The 14,991-nt window shown below is 47.8% G+C and overlaps 1 protein-coding gene across 2 annotated transcripts in view; it reads left to right on the top strand.

Annotated features, from left to right (window-relative positions):
- LOC146863704 (long-chain-fatty-acid--CoA ligase ACSBG2-like) overlaps positions 1-14,991 on the top strand; it is a 466,937-nt gene that overhangs the window by 385,880 nt on the left and 66,066 nt on the right. For both annotated transcript variants that reach the window (XM_085627844.1, XM_085627845.1), the window contains one exon: positions 12,447-12,565. In XM_085627844.1, coding sequence (XP_085483970.1) covers positions 12,447-12,565 — 119 coding nt within the window. The remainder of the gene's footprint in view (positions 1-12,446; positions 12,566-14,991) is intronic.

The raw sequence follows: 14,991 nt of genomic DNA, 5'->3' as shown, positions 1-14,991 counted from the left end.
CAGCAAGTCTCGCAGCCTCCTCATAGATCGCAGCTCTCGAGCCCACGGCAGCCGAGTCTACCTCCAGAGCTCCAACACGATGTTAGGAAGTGACGGAGGGAGCACCGCCACTGACCGTAGGGCCGACCCCAGAGCAAGGCCCACACCAGCTCCACATCTCCTGACAGGGTTGTTCGACGGGAATCTCAGCACCTCACCAGCGGACCGACACGTTCCCTGCCCTTAGATGTCAGGTCTCTCCGTCCAACCCAGCCATAGAGCATATTGCCTTGCACCGGCTAGGTCCCCGGGAGGTCACGAAGTAGAGTCTCTGGGGCCGACCCAGATGCCGCGCATCAAGATATACACCGATCCGCTCCTGGCCCGCAGCTCGTGCACTCCACTCCAAGCACAATGCGGGACAGCCCTTAGCAGCATGATCCAGTCTGCTACAGCCTCCGGGCAGGGATCGATCGGTTCCCCATGAGATGAAGAGACATTTAGGGGTTATTTTCAGCAGTCACACTTTCTGCTGCAAGCAGATTGTGAACGAATGGGTACTCAGCCGGCGGAGCCCTCTCTGAGAGCGCCCATTTCGCAGCTCGGCTAGACCATGCCCTCAGATGGGATCATTTTTGATTGAATTCGCAGAGGGGCTGGAAGGGGAGTATTATGGAAAGTTAGTAACACACCTGTGGGTTAGCTCAGTCATAGCTGAAGCTTTAGTGGAGATTTGGGGCATTTTTATGAACAGGGCTTTCTGGGGCAAGAAAATACCACACTTCAGGGGAAGTAGTCATCATAGAGTATGGCACCCTGCACCTCATTGGTCAGGGGTGCCCCATCTTGCCAGCCCAGAAACCTAGATAAATATGGGAGAGCTGCCCAGCAATTCAGATCCTTGCCTGGAAGAAACATGAAGAAGTACTGCCCTATGAACCCCTGGTCTGCACTAGGAGGACTGCACTCCTAAGGACTGCACCTGATGCACACTTTGGGCTTCACCCGAAGAAGGATTTTGCCTTGCTCTAAATGTTTGAGAAGACGACTCCGTGAAAGCAACAAGTTAAAGAGCTCCACCTGCATCATCTCTACCAAGAACAACATAAATGATCAGCTTCACCTGGACTTTGAAGGTTTGGCTAGATGTATTGCGGGTCTTGCAGTCTCAACAACCCAAGGAGCAACTCAGAGCTATGGAAGCTTAGATTGGTGTTGTGGATACATCAAGACCCCAAAATGACCTTCTGGACAAAGATCCAGAAGTTAGAGTGCTTTTGGAGAACATTTGGCAAAAAGCTCCATAATTTGACAGCCCCATCGTTGAGAATCAAGTTGGCAAAGTCTAACCGCGAATTGGCCTGAAATTCAGGTTTGCCCCGCTGAAAGCTCCAGAGTACTTTGCCGTCATCGACGAGAACCAGGGCCTCCAGGAGTCACCAAGGCATAGCCACTGACGTCAAACTTCAACCCTGCCTAACGAGGAGCCTCGCTTGACGTCAAGAGAAAAAGCTCCAAACAAGTGACTTAATCAGAAGACAATTGTAATTGGTCTGAAACAGTGACTTTGTCCCAGTCAAGCACGACCAGATGTCCCAAGTTGGAGCTTTTGGTTTATAGGCACTAGATAGCACATTTTTATATTTAATCTTTACGCATTCATATCTCTACATTGGATGTTTGTTGTTTTGGTGTCATTTTAATCAAAGAAATATTTCCTATTGTTACAAATTACTATTGGATTTTTATTGTGTATTGCGAGTTACTTTTTAACTGTTATTGTAGTTTTTTAATGTTTGAGCCACTTGTCTCCTAAGTTAAGCCTAACTGCTTTTGAGCCAAGCTACCAATTAATGCTAAGACCTGCTGATATTCACAAGTATAGCAAAGCTGCTGAGAGTGTTGTTATTCCCTGTTTAATGTAGGCATTCCTGTTGAGAAGAGCAAGATACTCTCTCATTAAAAAAAGAACAAATTGATGAAAAGTGCTTGCAATGTTCCATTAAAAATATAGCTACCCTCTTTACTGCAGTTAGTGTCACAGCAAACGTGTTACAATCTTGGTAGTTAATACAGTACTCATCCATGAAAAGTATGGATTCCACTCCTTTCTAGTACTGCCCCACCCAACGTTTAGCCTAGAATTCCGGGTGTGGAAAACTTGCAAAATTTACTTTTACAAAATTATTCAAACTTGCACTACATGTGAGTACATCACTTAGCCCTTTACTTGGTGAAAAATTGGCCCTCATGTCATTTTTTGACAAAAGGATGAATTTTGTGCTAATAAAATAGTGCAAAAAAGGAAAAATACCACAAACAATAGACACTTGTGTTCTGTTCCAGTGCATTTGTGGTAAAGTTTTACAGCAAATTGGGTGTTTAAAGTAAATGATTACTCTGAATGGCACATAAGTATGCACCATTGTGTAATTGCACAATTTGGGGGATTTTACAGAACAACTGTAACAGGACATTTCTGAAGTTATGGAATTACAAGAGTGTAACTTGCATTTTACCCAGGCCTACTTTGAAGCGGAAGTCACAATGGAACTAGAGCAGATCTGTGGACAATAGAGTCAGACTTTCTACCTTTAAAGTGGCTTTAAGCCACTTTTTTTAAGTCCACTGTACTTTGTGTGACTGCTTTGGCATTGATCCCGTCTGCCTACCATGGTGATCTCAGCCCTTCAAGACATTTATTTATATAATCAGCTTTGCTCGTTTTGGAACTAGGAATGCTTAAATATGATTTGAGTTCCTTTTTCAGTATACCTTGTTTGGGCCATAATGTTTGCTACCTCCTCTGGTTTGTCTCAGTCCTTAGGGCACCTTTGTTAAATTAATTTAAGAAAATATTGCCTGTATTGTTGCTCATCTAAATTGCCTTTGAATACTACTTTTGACAGCTCTAGCTGTTATCTTTCAGGCTTGGTGGGATCCACTTCGTGTGGTCATCTCAGCCCTTAGGGATATTTAATTTTGATTTACTTTCTGTAGTATTTTTCTTTTAGTACTTGATTGGGAGGGCATGCCTTGTGCCAGCCGTTCTTCCCTCTGTGCATGCCCATCTTCCTGCTGCTTTGTTCTACTGCCCCTCCTTCACCCAGTATGCCAATGCTCTACAGCCTCCTGTTGTCCATGGATTCCAACCACTCTCCATCCTTCCTACTGCTCCATCCCCAACATCCTGTTTTCCTTGTCATGAGAATATCTGTTTTGCCAATGCTTATTTACTTGTGTATAGGATTGTTGATACTGATCTTGCAAGGTATTAATATTATAAACATTTGTAGGGTGCTTAATTACCTTGATTTACAGCTAAGAAATGGTCACGCTCCTCATCTACATACTCATTTACAGAGTAAACTGACAAAGTCTTAAGCAACCTCCTGAATATACTAAGATTGGAGACCTGCCTAAGAGATGAAGGCAAGCTGTTCGATCAGCAAGAAGCCTGCACATTAAATGCCCTGCCATCAACATGAGAAAGTCTATATTTCGGCTGCACCATATGGTTAGCATTTGAGGAAAGCAGATGGTAACTGGAGCAACACTGCTAGAAACAACACACATTGAGTCGTGAAGCCGTGAGCAATGTGTGAGGTCCATAGGAAAGCCTAGGCCCTGGTGTTTATTTGCCACCACCGTCAGTGAACAATGACCAGCATGCCCTATGGGTTCTGCACACTCAAGGAAGAGACCCACTCTCTACAAGGTTCACTAAGGCCCACAAACAGGCTGTGTTACCCAACCCATCAAAGTCAAAGGCATCAACTGCTGCTACTACTACAGCACAGTGGTACAGCATCAGTTCATCACCTGCCCCAAAGTAGTAATAAAAGTATAGACACTATCAAAGAGAGACAGTGCAAGGCAGTCAGACTAGAACATTCTGCAACACCAATTAGCTAAGGATAAACTACAATGGCTGGCCAGAGAGACCTCCGGGTATAGTCTGACACCCCAGCAGAAGTGTAAGGAAAGCAGAACCTGACCCGACATTGGATAAAAGCATACAATGCCGCAACAGTGGTCCAGACATCAGGAAAGCGCTATCCTTCAACCTCAAGGCACACAGTGACACAAACCACCAACCATGCCTGATGGCAGCAATGCTTAAGGCGCAAGTCATGCACTACCCAGAGAACATAGGCAGAATCAAAGCTCCTACTGCACATGGAAGACTGTCTTGGAAGAGATTACACCACAGAGTAGGAATTTCAAGAAGCTTCCTGAGGAAGGAAGATGTGACACCAGCCCAGAGGTTCAGGCAGCAGGAAAACCCTTGAGGCAGAAAGCCATCTACACATATCTATCTACAGAGTGGGAGCTCCAATAAGGTCTCAGAAGATGTGACATGTGGTCCCATGCCACACAGCACCAGAGAACTAGAGGGAACAGGATCAGCAACTGCCCTGATAATCACCAAGCAGGAGCCCAACACCTGAGGCTGGTGACCTCATTACAGAGACAGTTGACCACTGTGAGGCCCTGTTGGCTGGCACTGATAAAGGTGCATGCCACTGCACCCAGAAGAAGACACTCTAGCAATGTGTAATTTCAACTTTATCATTGTTAGAAGGTGCAGGCTGAAGCACCAAGGAGGAGGAGGAAGTGCACCTACTGGTACACAGTGGGAAACCTGATGAACATCAAAGCCCAGGAGGGAGGCTCAAGAGTGGCCGGGACTGGGGGGCATGCTTGAGAGGACTTGAGCTACTGACAATAGTGAATCTATCTACACAAATAAGCCACTGAGGTAAAACAAGATGAAGTGGTGACAGCACAGCAGGAGAGCCATGAGTAAGCTGCAAGTGTGCTCCATGCTTCCCAGTATAACCATCCAGATACAATAACCGGCAACTCACACTCAAACTCAAAGCATCCAGGCTGAAGGATGCAGATGCCTCCACAGAGAAAGGATGTAGGGACCTGGCCACCATCACTCCAAGATGTTGATGATGCAAAGAAGTATGTCTGTGACCGTCAAGGCAAGACATCAACATCCGTCACACTGGTTCACCATACATCTATCAACCCCATTATGCCAGCCCCTGTCTAGTGCATCATTATTACCACCTATGGAGCATTGAACAACCAGAGTGGAGTCCGACACCGCTGCTATATCAATGGACAAAGAGCACCAGTTACACTTTGAAGAATCAGTCAACCAGCAACTACCTGCTAACCCCGCCTGCATTCTGATCCTTGTTGTGAGAGCATGTCTTTACTAGGACCCATCTACCTCTGCACTAGCAACAAGGCAGTTGCTCCTCTGCAGTTCTGCAGCGGCTCAGACGCAGCAAAAAGCAGCCCAGCACAGACCACATGCACTCCCACGGCAACACATCCAGGGGGCGTCCACAAGCATGAGAGATGGGCTTGACGCTGTCCCACTGACAGATACCAAGAGGTGGCAAGGTCTGGCAGCAGAGACTCCAACAGGTTGCAGAATGCCAATAATGTCTGCAGTGAATTAAGCAACACCACCAGTTAAACTTGACAATAGACTCAGACAACGCTCCTGACACACCCTGTCTTTTAATTGTTCACACAAATCTTCCTGAACATCAGCAGAGTTGACCAACTCCATCTTCTAAACATGATTCCATCTGGTATGTTGCCAAAAGGTCCCTGATCTCTCTGAGCCAGCATTTGTGTCTTGAACAACTCAGGTTAAATTGTGAATGCAAGCGGAGATGTACTGTGGAAGCCAGCTTCATCAGGCCATGTGTACACTGGTTTCCTGCTGATTGACTGTATAGGCTGATGGACTGTGTAGTATCCAGTTTATTGTTGTTTTGTTTCCACAGATGGGACTTGTTGTTTCCCATGAAAACATTGTTCCTGTTTTAATGGAACGTAAATATCTGTTTTGTTTCAGTTTAAAAGAGAACCGTGATGTTTTTTAGTGATAAAATGTCTGTAATGTCTCACTAGTTGATTGTGATTGAAGGGGTATCCCAACTTAAAATCATTGTCCCTGCATAGTCACCCCATTTCATTGACACTTTTTCATCCCAACCTGAAAGAATAATGCTTCTTATGTAGTAGGGCCTTTTTTTTCTCCCCTGCAGCATATTTTTCGATTGTGCTCGTTGCCCCATCCGAGGTTCAGACTGCAATATAACATTAACACTTAATCCTGTACTGACTGGCACTGCAAGGGCCAGCCAAGTCTACGGGCAAGGTCAAGGCTAGACAAATGTCATAAATCCTTTCCCTTATGTCAGTGGGTTTAGGATTTACATGTAGGTTAACAACACACTGATAGAATTTTGGACAAACTATATGAGACCGTTTACCCTGATTTGTGGCCCACATTCCCGAAATCACAGAATTCTCCTGTGAAATAAGAATCCTTTTGAGAGCCTCTGCTCATTTACTATAAGGATCCGAAGGGAGCATTTCTAAAGCCTCTGATTGGATCCACAGGAGTCTGTGGACCAACAGATGGATTTTCTGTAACAGCTTCAATTGATGCCATGTGATGCCCAAAGACTGTGGTGAGTTTTTTCCAGAAATCATATTACCTACTTTTGTCTCATCGCGCCAATAATTACTGTTGAGGCATACAAGTCAGGGCATTTTCTGAAGTAGGCGTTATTAAGCCCAGGCAGGTATAAAACCCTTAGGGTATTCCTCATAATGGAGTACAACCTCAACTGCTTTTCAACTAACCAAAGTCTGTGTACATTCTTATTTGAACAGGAAAAGTTGAGGCATGCTTCTAGGTAGCGAGTGTCCTTTCTGAATACAAAGGCCCTCTTCAATTTGCATTTGATAGGCCAGGTCTGGGAACATTGCTACATAGTTGGGTTGTGTATGAAAGATTATGACTCTGAAAGTGCACTGGAGCCTGCTGCGCAGGGGCCAGTGCTATCTCCCTAAAACACGATGGAGAAAATTGGTACTGCCAACTGGTAGAACTTTAGCCGCTTAGTTCCTAGTTCCTAGTAAAATGGTATTAAGCGTACCCAGTGCATGAGTCTTAACAGGGTCACCAGCGTCTAAAGCACTGTTTGTGCCACCCTTAGTGACCCAAGTAAACATATGACAACAGGCCTGCCATTGTAGACTACAGGGACAGTGCAAACTGCTCCAACTCAACTTTGTCCTCACCATGAGTGGCATGGTCAATATACTATCTTTAGCATATGCATGTCATCCCTAAGGTGGGGCCTCATAAGCCTAGGAGGCAGGGTGAAGTATGTCAAAGGTGTGGACATATAAATGAAAGTTTATATGTTCCGATAGTAGCCCTTACCATTAAGAACTACTATAAGTGATCAGCAGTCCATAGGATAAAATGGCTGGTACCCGCATACCCCAGAGGTTGCCAGCTTCATTATGGTGCTGCTCAATTTGGTCATATTTGGTAAAAAACAACGTGCCTCCTCACCCCTAGCATGATTCCAATGTTGGGAATGATGTGGCATGCACCAAAGTGGCTATCTTAGAGGTTGCCCAACTGGTTGCCCCATCCTTTACTGTGCCCTGGCTTGCAGCCTACAGCTGCTACCACCAAGACAGTACTCTGAACTCCTACAGGCAGTGTGAACACTCCTAGGAGTCAGAAACAAAAACCTGACCGGGAAGAAGGTGACACCTTCCTCCCTGACAGGATGGCTAGTGAAGTGGCACATCAAAGCGGTGATCACCAAAGCATGCACTGCCTCTGATCTGCGTGTAAGCTGACTCCCAGAGGAGGAAGCCGCCCTCCCCCTGCCCCTTGGCACATTTGCATACAAGCAGACGACACAATTAGTTAGTCAGAGGGTGTACACCCCCAGAAGGCTTGCTGCACCCCTGGGGTGGGCTACCTGGTCTGCACAGCCAGGGAAGGCTGTTGATATTTTTAGAAGTGTTAGAATAGAGGGTTCTGGGTAGTAAAGGTGAGGTATATGGTTACCTCAGGGGGAGATTAGCCACTAGGGCAAGTAGCCCATTGGCCACTTGCACCCACACTACTAATGCCTCTAAATCTCGGATTTAAGGGACACCCCTCACACCAGAACCTCAGATATGTGAAGACTGAAAACAAGTACAAAGAAGAGACCCAATTCTGTGACAATAGGAGCTGCACAAACCAAAGGTGGGATACTCTGTACCTGTGATAACGCTCTTGGAACAGCACAACTACGAATTGTCCTGGACCAAAGACTGGCTCACCAGTCAGAGGGACTCCTTTAAAATCCAAAGGTAACTCCAAACTTCCCGGGACTAGTGGCAATGGCTCGCTGCAACCGAAGGGAAAAATACCATCCCAGAACCAAAGAACCGCTGACCTTTGGGTCCTCTGAGGGATCGGCCAAAAGTAGACAGTCTGGTGCATCGTGGCTATTGTTTTCCCCTGGGCATCCAGACATTGAAGTATCATCCTGCTGACCTTACTGCTACCAAGTCTTGTTGATGATCAGTCCTGTTACCACCATCTTTACTCAACGCTGCAACAAGAGGGAACCAAGCAGCACCTTCAACTGACCACAGCAGTTGTCATGCTGCTGATGTTTTGCATCCATTTCCTCCCTAATACCGTCTAAGTGGTAAACTTAGTTCTGTCACTTTAGAACTTTGGACAGCCAGGACAACTCTGCACCTGGGCATCTCGGGCCAGGTAAAATTTAAATGACTATTGCGGCTTGGTCATGTGACCCACATCACTTTAACCCTCTGTGGGATCCAAATAACTAGACCTGCAAGTGACCAATTGTCACTAGAGCTTTTTACCACAGACTACAATAGTAACATTTACAGTATTGAATTGCACTGACTCATGATATCTTCGAAGATCGATAACTCCAATTGTGAATCTAATTGTGTTTATTTTTGGTCTAAATCTATATAAAAATCTGCTTCTTTTTATAAATTGGTATTGAATTGCCTTTGAGTTCTGTCAATTACTTATCGTTTGTGTTAGTACTCTAAAATGTTTAACACATGTCCCGCTAGTAAAGCCTGACTGCTCTTTGCCGCTCTACCAGGACTGAGCTAAAGATTTATTATTGTGATTGTGAATCTTTGGGGTATTGTGTTTGTTGCTTTTATAGGAAACCACGGGACTGAGTTTCCCCATTTTAAACATGTAACTTTTAAAATGGATGCCATGGCTGTGTGGTTGTGCCGTCTAACTGAGCTGGGTTAACAGTCTAGTTGTTATTTCCCAGCAACCCCAGGTTTTGGAGGGAAGCCTGGCACCCAGGGTGCTCTACCCCCTCCCACTGTGCCAGTTAGAACCGGTTTTCCCCAGACACTTCTAGAAGCTTCTGGCACTGTCTGATAGGCGGAGCTGGACTGCCATGTGCTCAGTCAGAGGGTGGACCTGAGAGAGAGGGGACCTGCTGCCAGGGGTTACCGTCACGTGGGCCTGTGTGCTGGGCCCTGAGCTTATCTGCGCCCCTCTGCTGTCCACAGGGTGAGGGAGAGCCATAGTTGGGGCGACGCTGACCTGGGGGAACCTACGCAGGAGACTTAGGCGGTAGGGCCTAGTCAGGGACCTATACCACTGGGAGTGACAGGGCTTAGGTGCTGCCTTCCAAGCTGTGTGAGGAACACTTGACTAGCCCACTGATCTGACCCGGCGGGAGGAGAACCCAGGGACGACCTGCAGAGACTGATTAATCTGCCTTCAGCCACCAACTCAACCCCCCCCCCCCTCAAGAAACCCTCAACCAAGGGGGCAGGAACCAGCAAGCTATATTTGGTGGGCGCTCTGCTGAATTGACTTTATCCTGCCTGCTATCTAGTGCTTGACAGAGGCGGCGCTAGGTACTGATTGCCCAGGAGAAGAGGATCCCTACCTTTTGCCCCTAAAGCTGGTGGGACTGCCTAGCGCCTGGGAAGCGCTATACTTAAGGACCCTGCAGCGCTGTGCTGCCGAAGTGCCCCGAGGAAATCCCAGCATGTGGGAATCCTCCCTGCCTGCGTGGGGTAAGAGCGGGTGCCTAACCTGCATTTGAGGACTGTCGCGGGTGCCCACCCCGCGGTTTTGGTGCCGCTCCATATTTGAAACAGCGGGAGCCTACCCCGTGTTTCGGCCACCTGTGTACTTCTGTTATTTTTTTACAGCGGGTCCCACCCTGCATATTGCTGCCGAGGAAAGAAAAAAGAATCACCGCCGCTGGCTCGGGCGGCTCAGAAGCGCCGCGCGGGCTTCCCCGTGATGTCCGGGGGAGCCGCGCAGCGAATGGCGCTGGCTGGAGCGCCTCAAGGGAAGTCCCGCCCCGCGAGGAAGCGAGACCGGAGCTGTTCGGAGGCCGCAGGCCCACGTTGGAGGATCGGGTGAAGATTACGCCGCAAGGAGGAACCGGAGCAGGAGCCCACCCCGCCGGTCCGTGCCCCGGGGACAGGGGCTGGCGCCGAGAAGAGGTGCTGCTGCCTGGGGGTCTCTCCATGCACTGAGGAGAGCCCCGGGTGCAGCCGCCGTCATCTGGAGCCTTGTGGAGTCCCCGCCGTAGTCCTGGGTCCCAGGAGGGGGCCCGGGTGAAGCCGGAAGAAGCGCTGCTGTGGTCGGAGCTCCCCCAGAGCTGAGGAGAACCCCGCGTGCTGCGCCTGCCGCAAGAGATGCCCGAAGCCTGCCCCGGGAGCCGGTGAGTGGGGCTCAGCTTGTTGATGGTTGGGGGGTGTAGCGGGGCACATTGTCGGTGCCCGCCCCCTGCGCCGGTGGGACTCTACAGCGGCCCCGCCTAACAGTGAGCCGCTGCAACGGCTGGGGGAATTGTGGACTTCGGAGTCCCCGAGGGGGCTCCAACAGGCAGATACTTTGTGGGCCACGTCATTGGTAACTGGAAAGCCCCTGAAGAGGGGCTCCCACATGCAATGTTTTGGGGCATATTTCTTCCTTCCCTAGCCCCGGAGTGGGGCTCGCACCTACGCCCATAGTTGCTAGTGTCCTGTCGCTCATCACAGGGCACCACGAGAGCGCGGGCTACTGCACTGAGGGGGCAAGACTGTTGTTGAGTCCAGGAGAGGGACTCATACCTAGCCCATAACTGGTGGGCCTAATTCTGCACGGTTACAACGTTGGGGGGACATGTATCAGGTGACTCCTGCTCATGGGGTTGTGGCCACTGCTGTTGTTGTCATGGCCAAGGGGATGCTCTATGTCTATGCCTCCATGCCCATATGTTCCCCTGCTCATACTGCGGTGTTGATTTGATGATGCAGGGATGTTTTCTGTCTAGGCCTCATGTGTAGGTCCCATGCGAATGGTGTGCGTTTATGCCTGGGGAGAAGTCTCACGATTTATGCCTACTACTGGATGCCTAATGTTTTCCCCTTACAGCTTTCCTGCCTCAGGGGATATCCTTGATGTTCATGTATATTGTGATGCCATGAGGTTTCCATTACAGGTGTTCCGGCCTAATGTCTAACGTCACGCCCTGATGTTTTTATTCCAGGTTAATGCTGATGGACTTTACCTTTATTCCTCGCATACATTTATTCTACCTGTATGTCGCAATGGTTCTGGCTGGGGCCCGATTGGCCCTGCCATGTATATAATTCCCCCCTGTAAATTTTGACCGAGCGCCAGTTGGCGCAGAATAGAGATTACTAAAAATACCTTGTGTTTCTGGAATACAACAGTTATTCTTACACAAACCTGTGTAGCGTCTCTTTTTGTAGTGTGCCTGGTGTGTCGCCTGTGTGTACTGCGTGCATGCTTTACACATTTCCTCCTGAGTTTGGCCCACCCGCTCTGCACCACGCTACCCGTTTCCAACAGTGTTAGTATTACATGGTGAGGCCTCACCAGTATCAACACATAATAATCAATTGTCCACCAGGCTGTAAAATAATTTTGTTCAAATTCCAATATGATACTATATCGTGTTGGTGTGTGTGGACACCTGGTTTTAATCCCTTCATAATACAAGAATCTTAAAGGATCACAATGTTCTTGAGCACATTTACAGGAACAATTCATAATATTTTTTGATTATAAAACCATAATGTTTTGTCCATGTAAGTTCCAAATTTGTGTCAGCCTTTTTTAAGTTTATCCAACCAATCATTGTGCCTTGTATTTTCTGGGAACAGAAAAGTACAAAGCTCTGAATGTGGATTATCCTGTACTTCTGCTCTGGCAGACTGCTTGGTCGACCTTGTCAAACCCACAGATTCTACAGTGCTGTGAGGTGGTGGAACACTGGGACAGGTAACCCTAATAATCAAAACCTTGTAGGGCAGCAGACTAACCTACTTCTGTTTTCCTTCATTGGCATCATCTTTCTTAAAAATGTAAGCTTCCATTTTGAGTTTGAGTGTTGATCTGGCAGAGAAAATATTGTTTTCATAAAGGTGAAGATCTGTGCTGTTATGTTGATTCGAATTTTATTGATAGCAATTGCAGCCTCGCATCCTCAATTCATTCCACAAAGACCGTGGAGTAGAATGTGGACTGGATATGTTGTATTGCACACACAGCACTTCCTACATTACCTTCTGTTTTCTTGTAATCGCAGGGCTCCCTGATTCCTGTTCTGAAGGAGGTCCGACCCACCATATTCTTTGGGGTGCCACGGATTTGGGAAAAGATCCAGGAAGCAGCAGAGGGCATGGCTTACAGCAGCAGTATGAATGGGTATATCAGCACCAGTCTTGGTCGCCTGTGTCATGGGATGTGTGTACTACTGCACATGAATTGAGTATCTTAAGCTGATGAAAAACCGCACACTTGAACCACAAAAGAGTGATTCAAACTCTACTAAAGGTACAACCTGAATCAGTAGGAGAAGTGCCTTGGAGAATCAGAGCATCTTTGGTGCCAATCCCAAATTTCCCGACAATATAACTTCAGAAAGGTAGAGAAGGGGGAAGAGAGGGAGAGAAAGATCGAGGCTGGACATCCTTGAGGCTCTTATTAGATCATTTCATCCATGGAATATTGTGGGATAGTAACAGCACAACTTCACAGCTCAGTGGTGTTACAGCAATCCAAGTACTGTAAAGCAAAACCAGTACATTGATTAGTTTCTGAAAACCACTCCCTCTGTCATACATCATTCAATTAAACACCTATAAAACAGCACTCCTCTGACATACCTCATTTGATGAAACAGCTCCCCTACATCATATATCATTCAATAAAACACCAATAAAACAGGACCACTCTGACATACATCATTCGATGAAACAGCTCACCTCTCTTACATACATTATTCGATGAAACAGCTCCCCTCTCTGACATACATCCTCACGAGCCGTAGGTTATCCGGAATCTGACCCTCACACATGGAAGATTCATGCCAAGTGTCTGCAAGTCATACAGGGTGCTATGGGAGCGATGGAAAGGATGAGTGTTAGAAATGGGGGTCTCTAGTTGGCAGAGGTAGGTACCTTTGACCAAATAGGGACCCTTCCTCCTAGTCAGGATAAGAGAGTTACACTACTAAAATAACCCCTGCTCCCCCCTTGGTAGCTTGGCATGAGCAGTCAGGCTTATTCTAGAGGCAGTGTGTAAAGCATTTGCACATAACCAACAGTAATTCAGTGTAAGAACTACAAAAGGACACCACACCAGTTTAGAAAAATATCCAATATTTCTATATGCTCAACACAAGACCAAAAACGGTTTTAAAAAAAGCCACAATACAGTACTTAGAAATCTTCAGTTATCAAAATAACTTTGAAATACAGTTCCTTGAAGTCAGTAGCTCCATCCAGGGCTATCACGGCGTTGTGAACAAACAAATCCAAACAGTTCTGGCTGACTGCGGCATCAAGGGCCAGCTACGGTGTCGGGAAGACCCGCAAAACAGCGACCTCTCATTGAGCTTCCTAAAGCACTCCGTCCGCAGGCGTCGGTTCTGGAGGTCGGTGCAGGAGTTGTTGGGCCCTTGATGTCACACACGTTGCAGATCAAATTCCTCGTGGTTGAAGTCAGGTGTGCTGGCGTTGGCAGGTGTTGGATGATGCGGTGCGAAATGAAGCGATTTGGCTTGCGATGCCCTCAGGTCGTGGTGTGAGCAGCGGCTCCATGGCGGCGTCAGATGGTGGTCACTGTGCTGGCAGGTCACAGTGCAGGCAGCCGTGTTGTCGTTGCAGAAGCGCTGTCGACGGCTGATGTACTGGAGACAATGGCACCGGCGTCAGTAGGCCAAAGCTGCTGTGTGGGACGAGGGTGGTGTATCCTGTCGTTTTATGAACAATGCCCTGGAACCACGGTGCAAGCAGTGGCGTCCATTTCGGTGTGGAGTGGTGTCATCGGGGAAACCAAGGCGGGGTCGTGAAGCGAGGTGATGCGGAGTACAGTGCCCAAAGGTTGCGGTGCGAGCAGCGGCATTGTGGTGGCATCAACAGGCATTGTCGTTGAGACCAGGGTCGCAGTGCGGCGTTGCGGTGGTGTCCTCTTTTTGCCTTCAGGACACTACGCTATCTACGATGCTGCAGACGGCTTTTTTTTCTATTGTAGCTCAAAACACACAGTCACCCATGCTGAGGGCAGAAGAACTTGAACTCTTTGCTGTTCCTGAGACTTCTTGAAAAGGGGGCAAGCTCTACCTCAAGCCCTTGGAGAAACTCACAAAAGTAGATTGCAGAAAGTTCAATCCAGTCCTTTCACTGCACAAGACAGAAGCAGCCACTGCAGGCCAACACAGCAAAGCACTCAGCAAAGTGGTAGTCCCTGCTCACAGCTTCTCAAGCTCATCTTCTTGGCAGGCTTCTTGGTCCAAAAGAGTTCTAAACTTCAGGGGTTTGGGCCCCACTTTTTATAGCCCAAAATCCTTTGTCCTCTCAGGCAGAGAGTGTCTGTGACCAGCCAGAACCAGTTCTGCCCTCTCTGGTGTGGCTTCCTGGCAGGAGATGGAGACGGCATTGTCAGAGGCAGACCAGGCCCATTCAGGTGAAAGGAAATCTCCTCCCCCTACTCTAAAGTCAGCCCAGGTCTACTCAGTCCGTTCCTGACCCACCTCGACTATCTGGAGCCACACACCTTCCCAGCCCCGGTCATTCCAAATCCAGACAGTCAATCCTCAAACCCAGCAGAGGCCTACTGGATGGCTGAGC

This window comes from Triturus cristatus, chromosome 2_1 (genome assembly GCF_964204655.1).
Source record: "Triturus cristatus chromosome 2_1, aTriCri1.1, whole genome shotgun sequence".
Lineage (NCBI taxonomy): Eukaryota > Metazoa > Chordata > Amphibia > Caudata > Salamandridae > Triturus > Triturus cristatus.
Note: the sequence above shows the minus strand (reverse complement) of the source record. Positions and strands in the feature narration are given on the sequence as shown.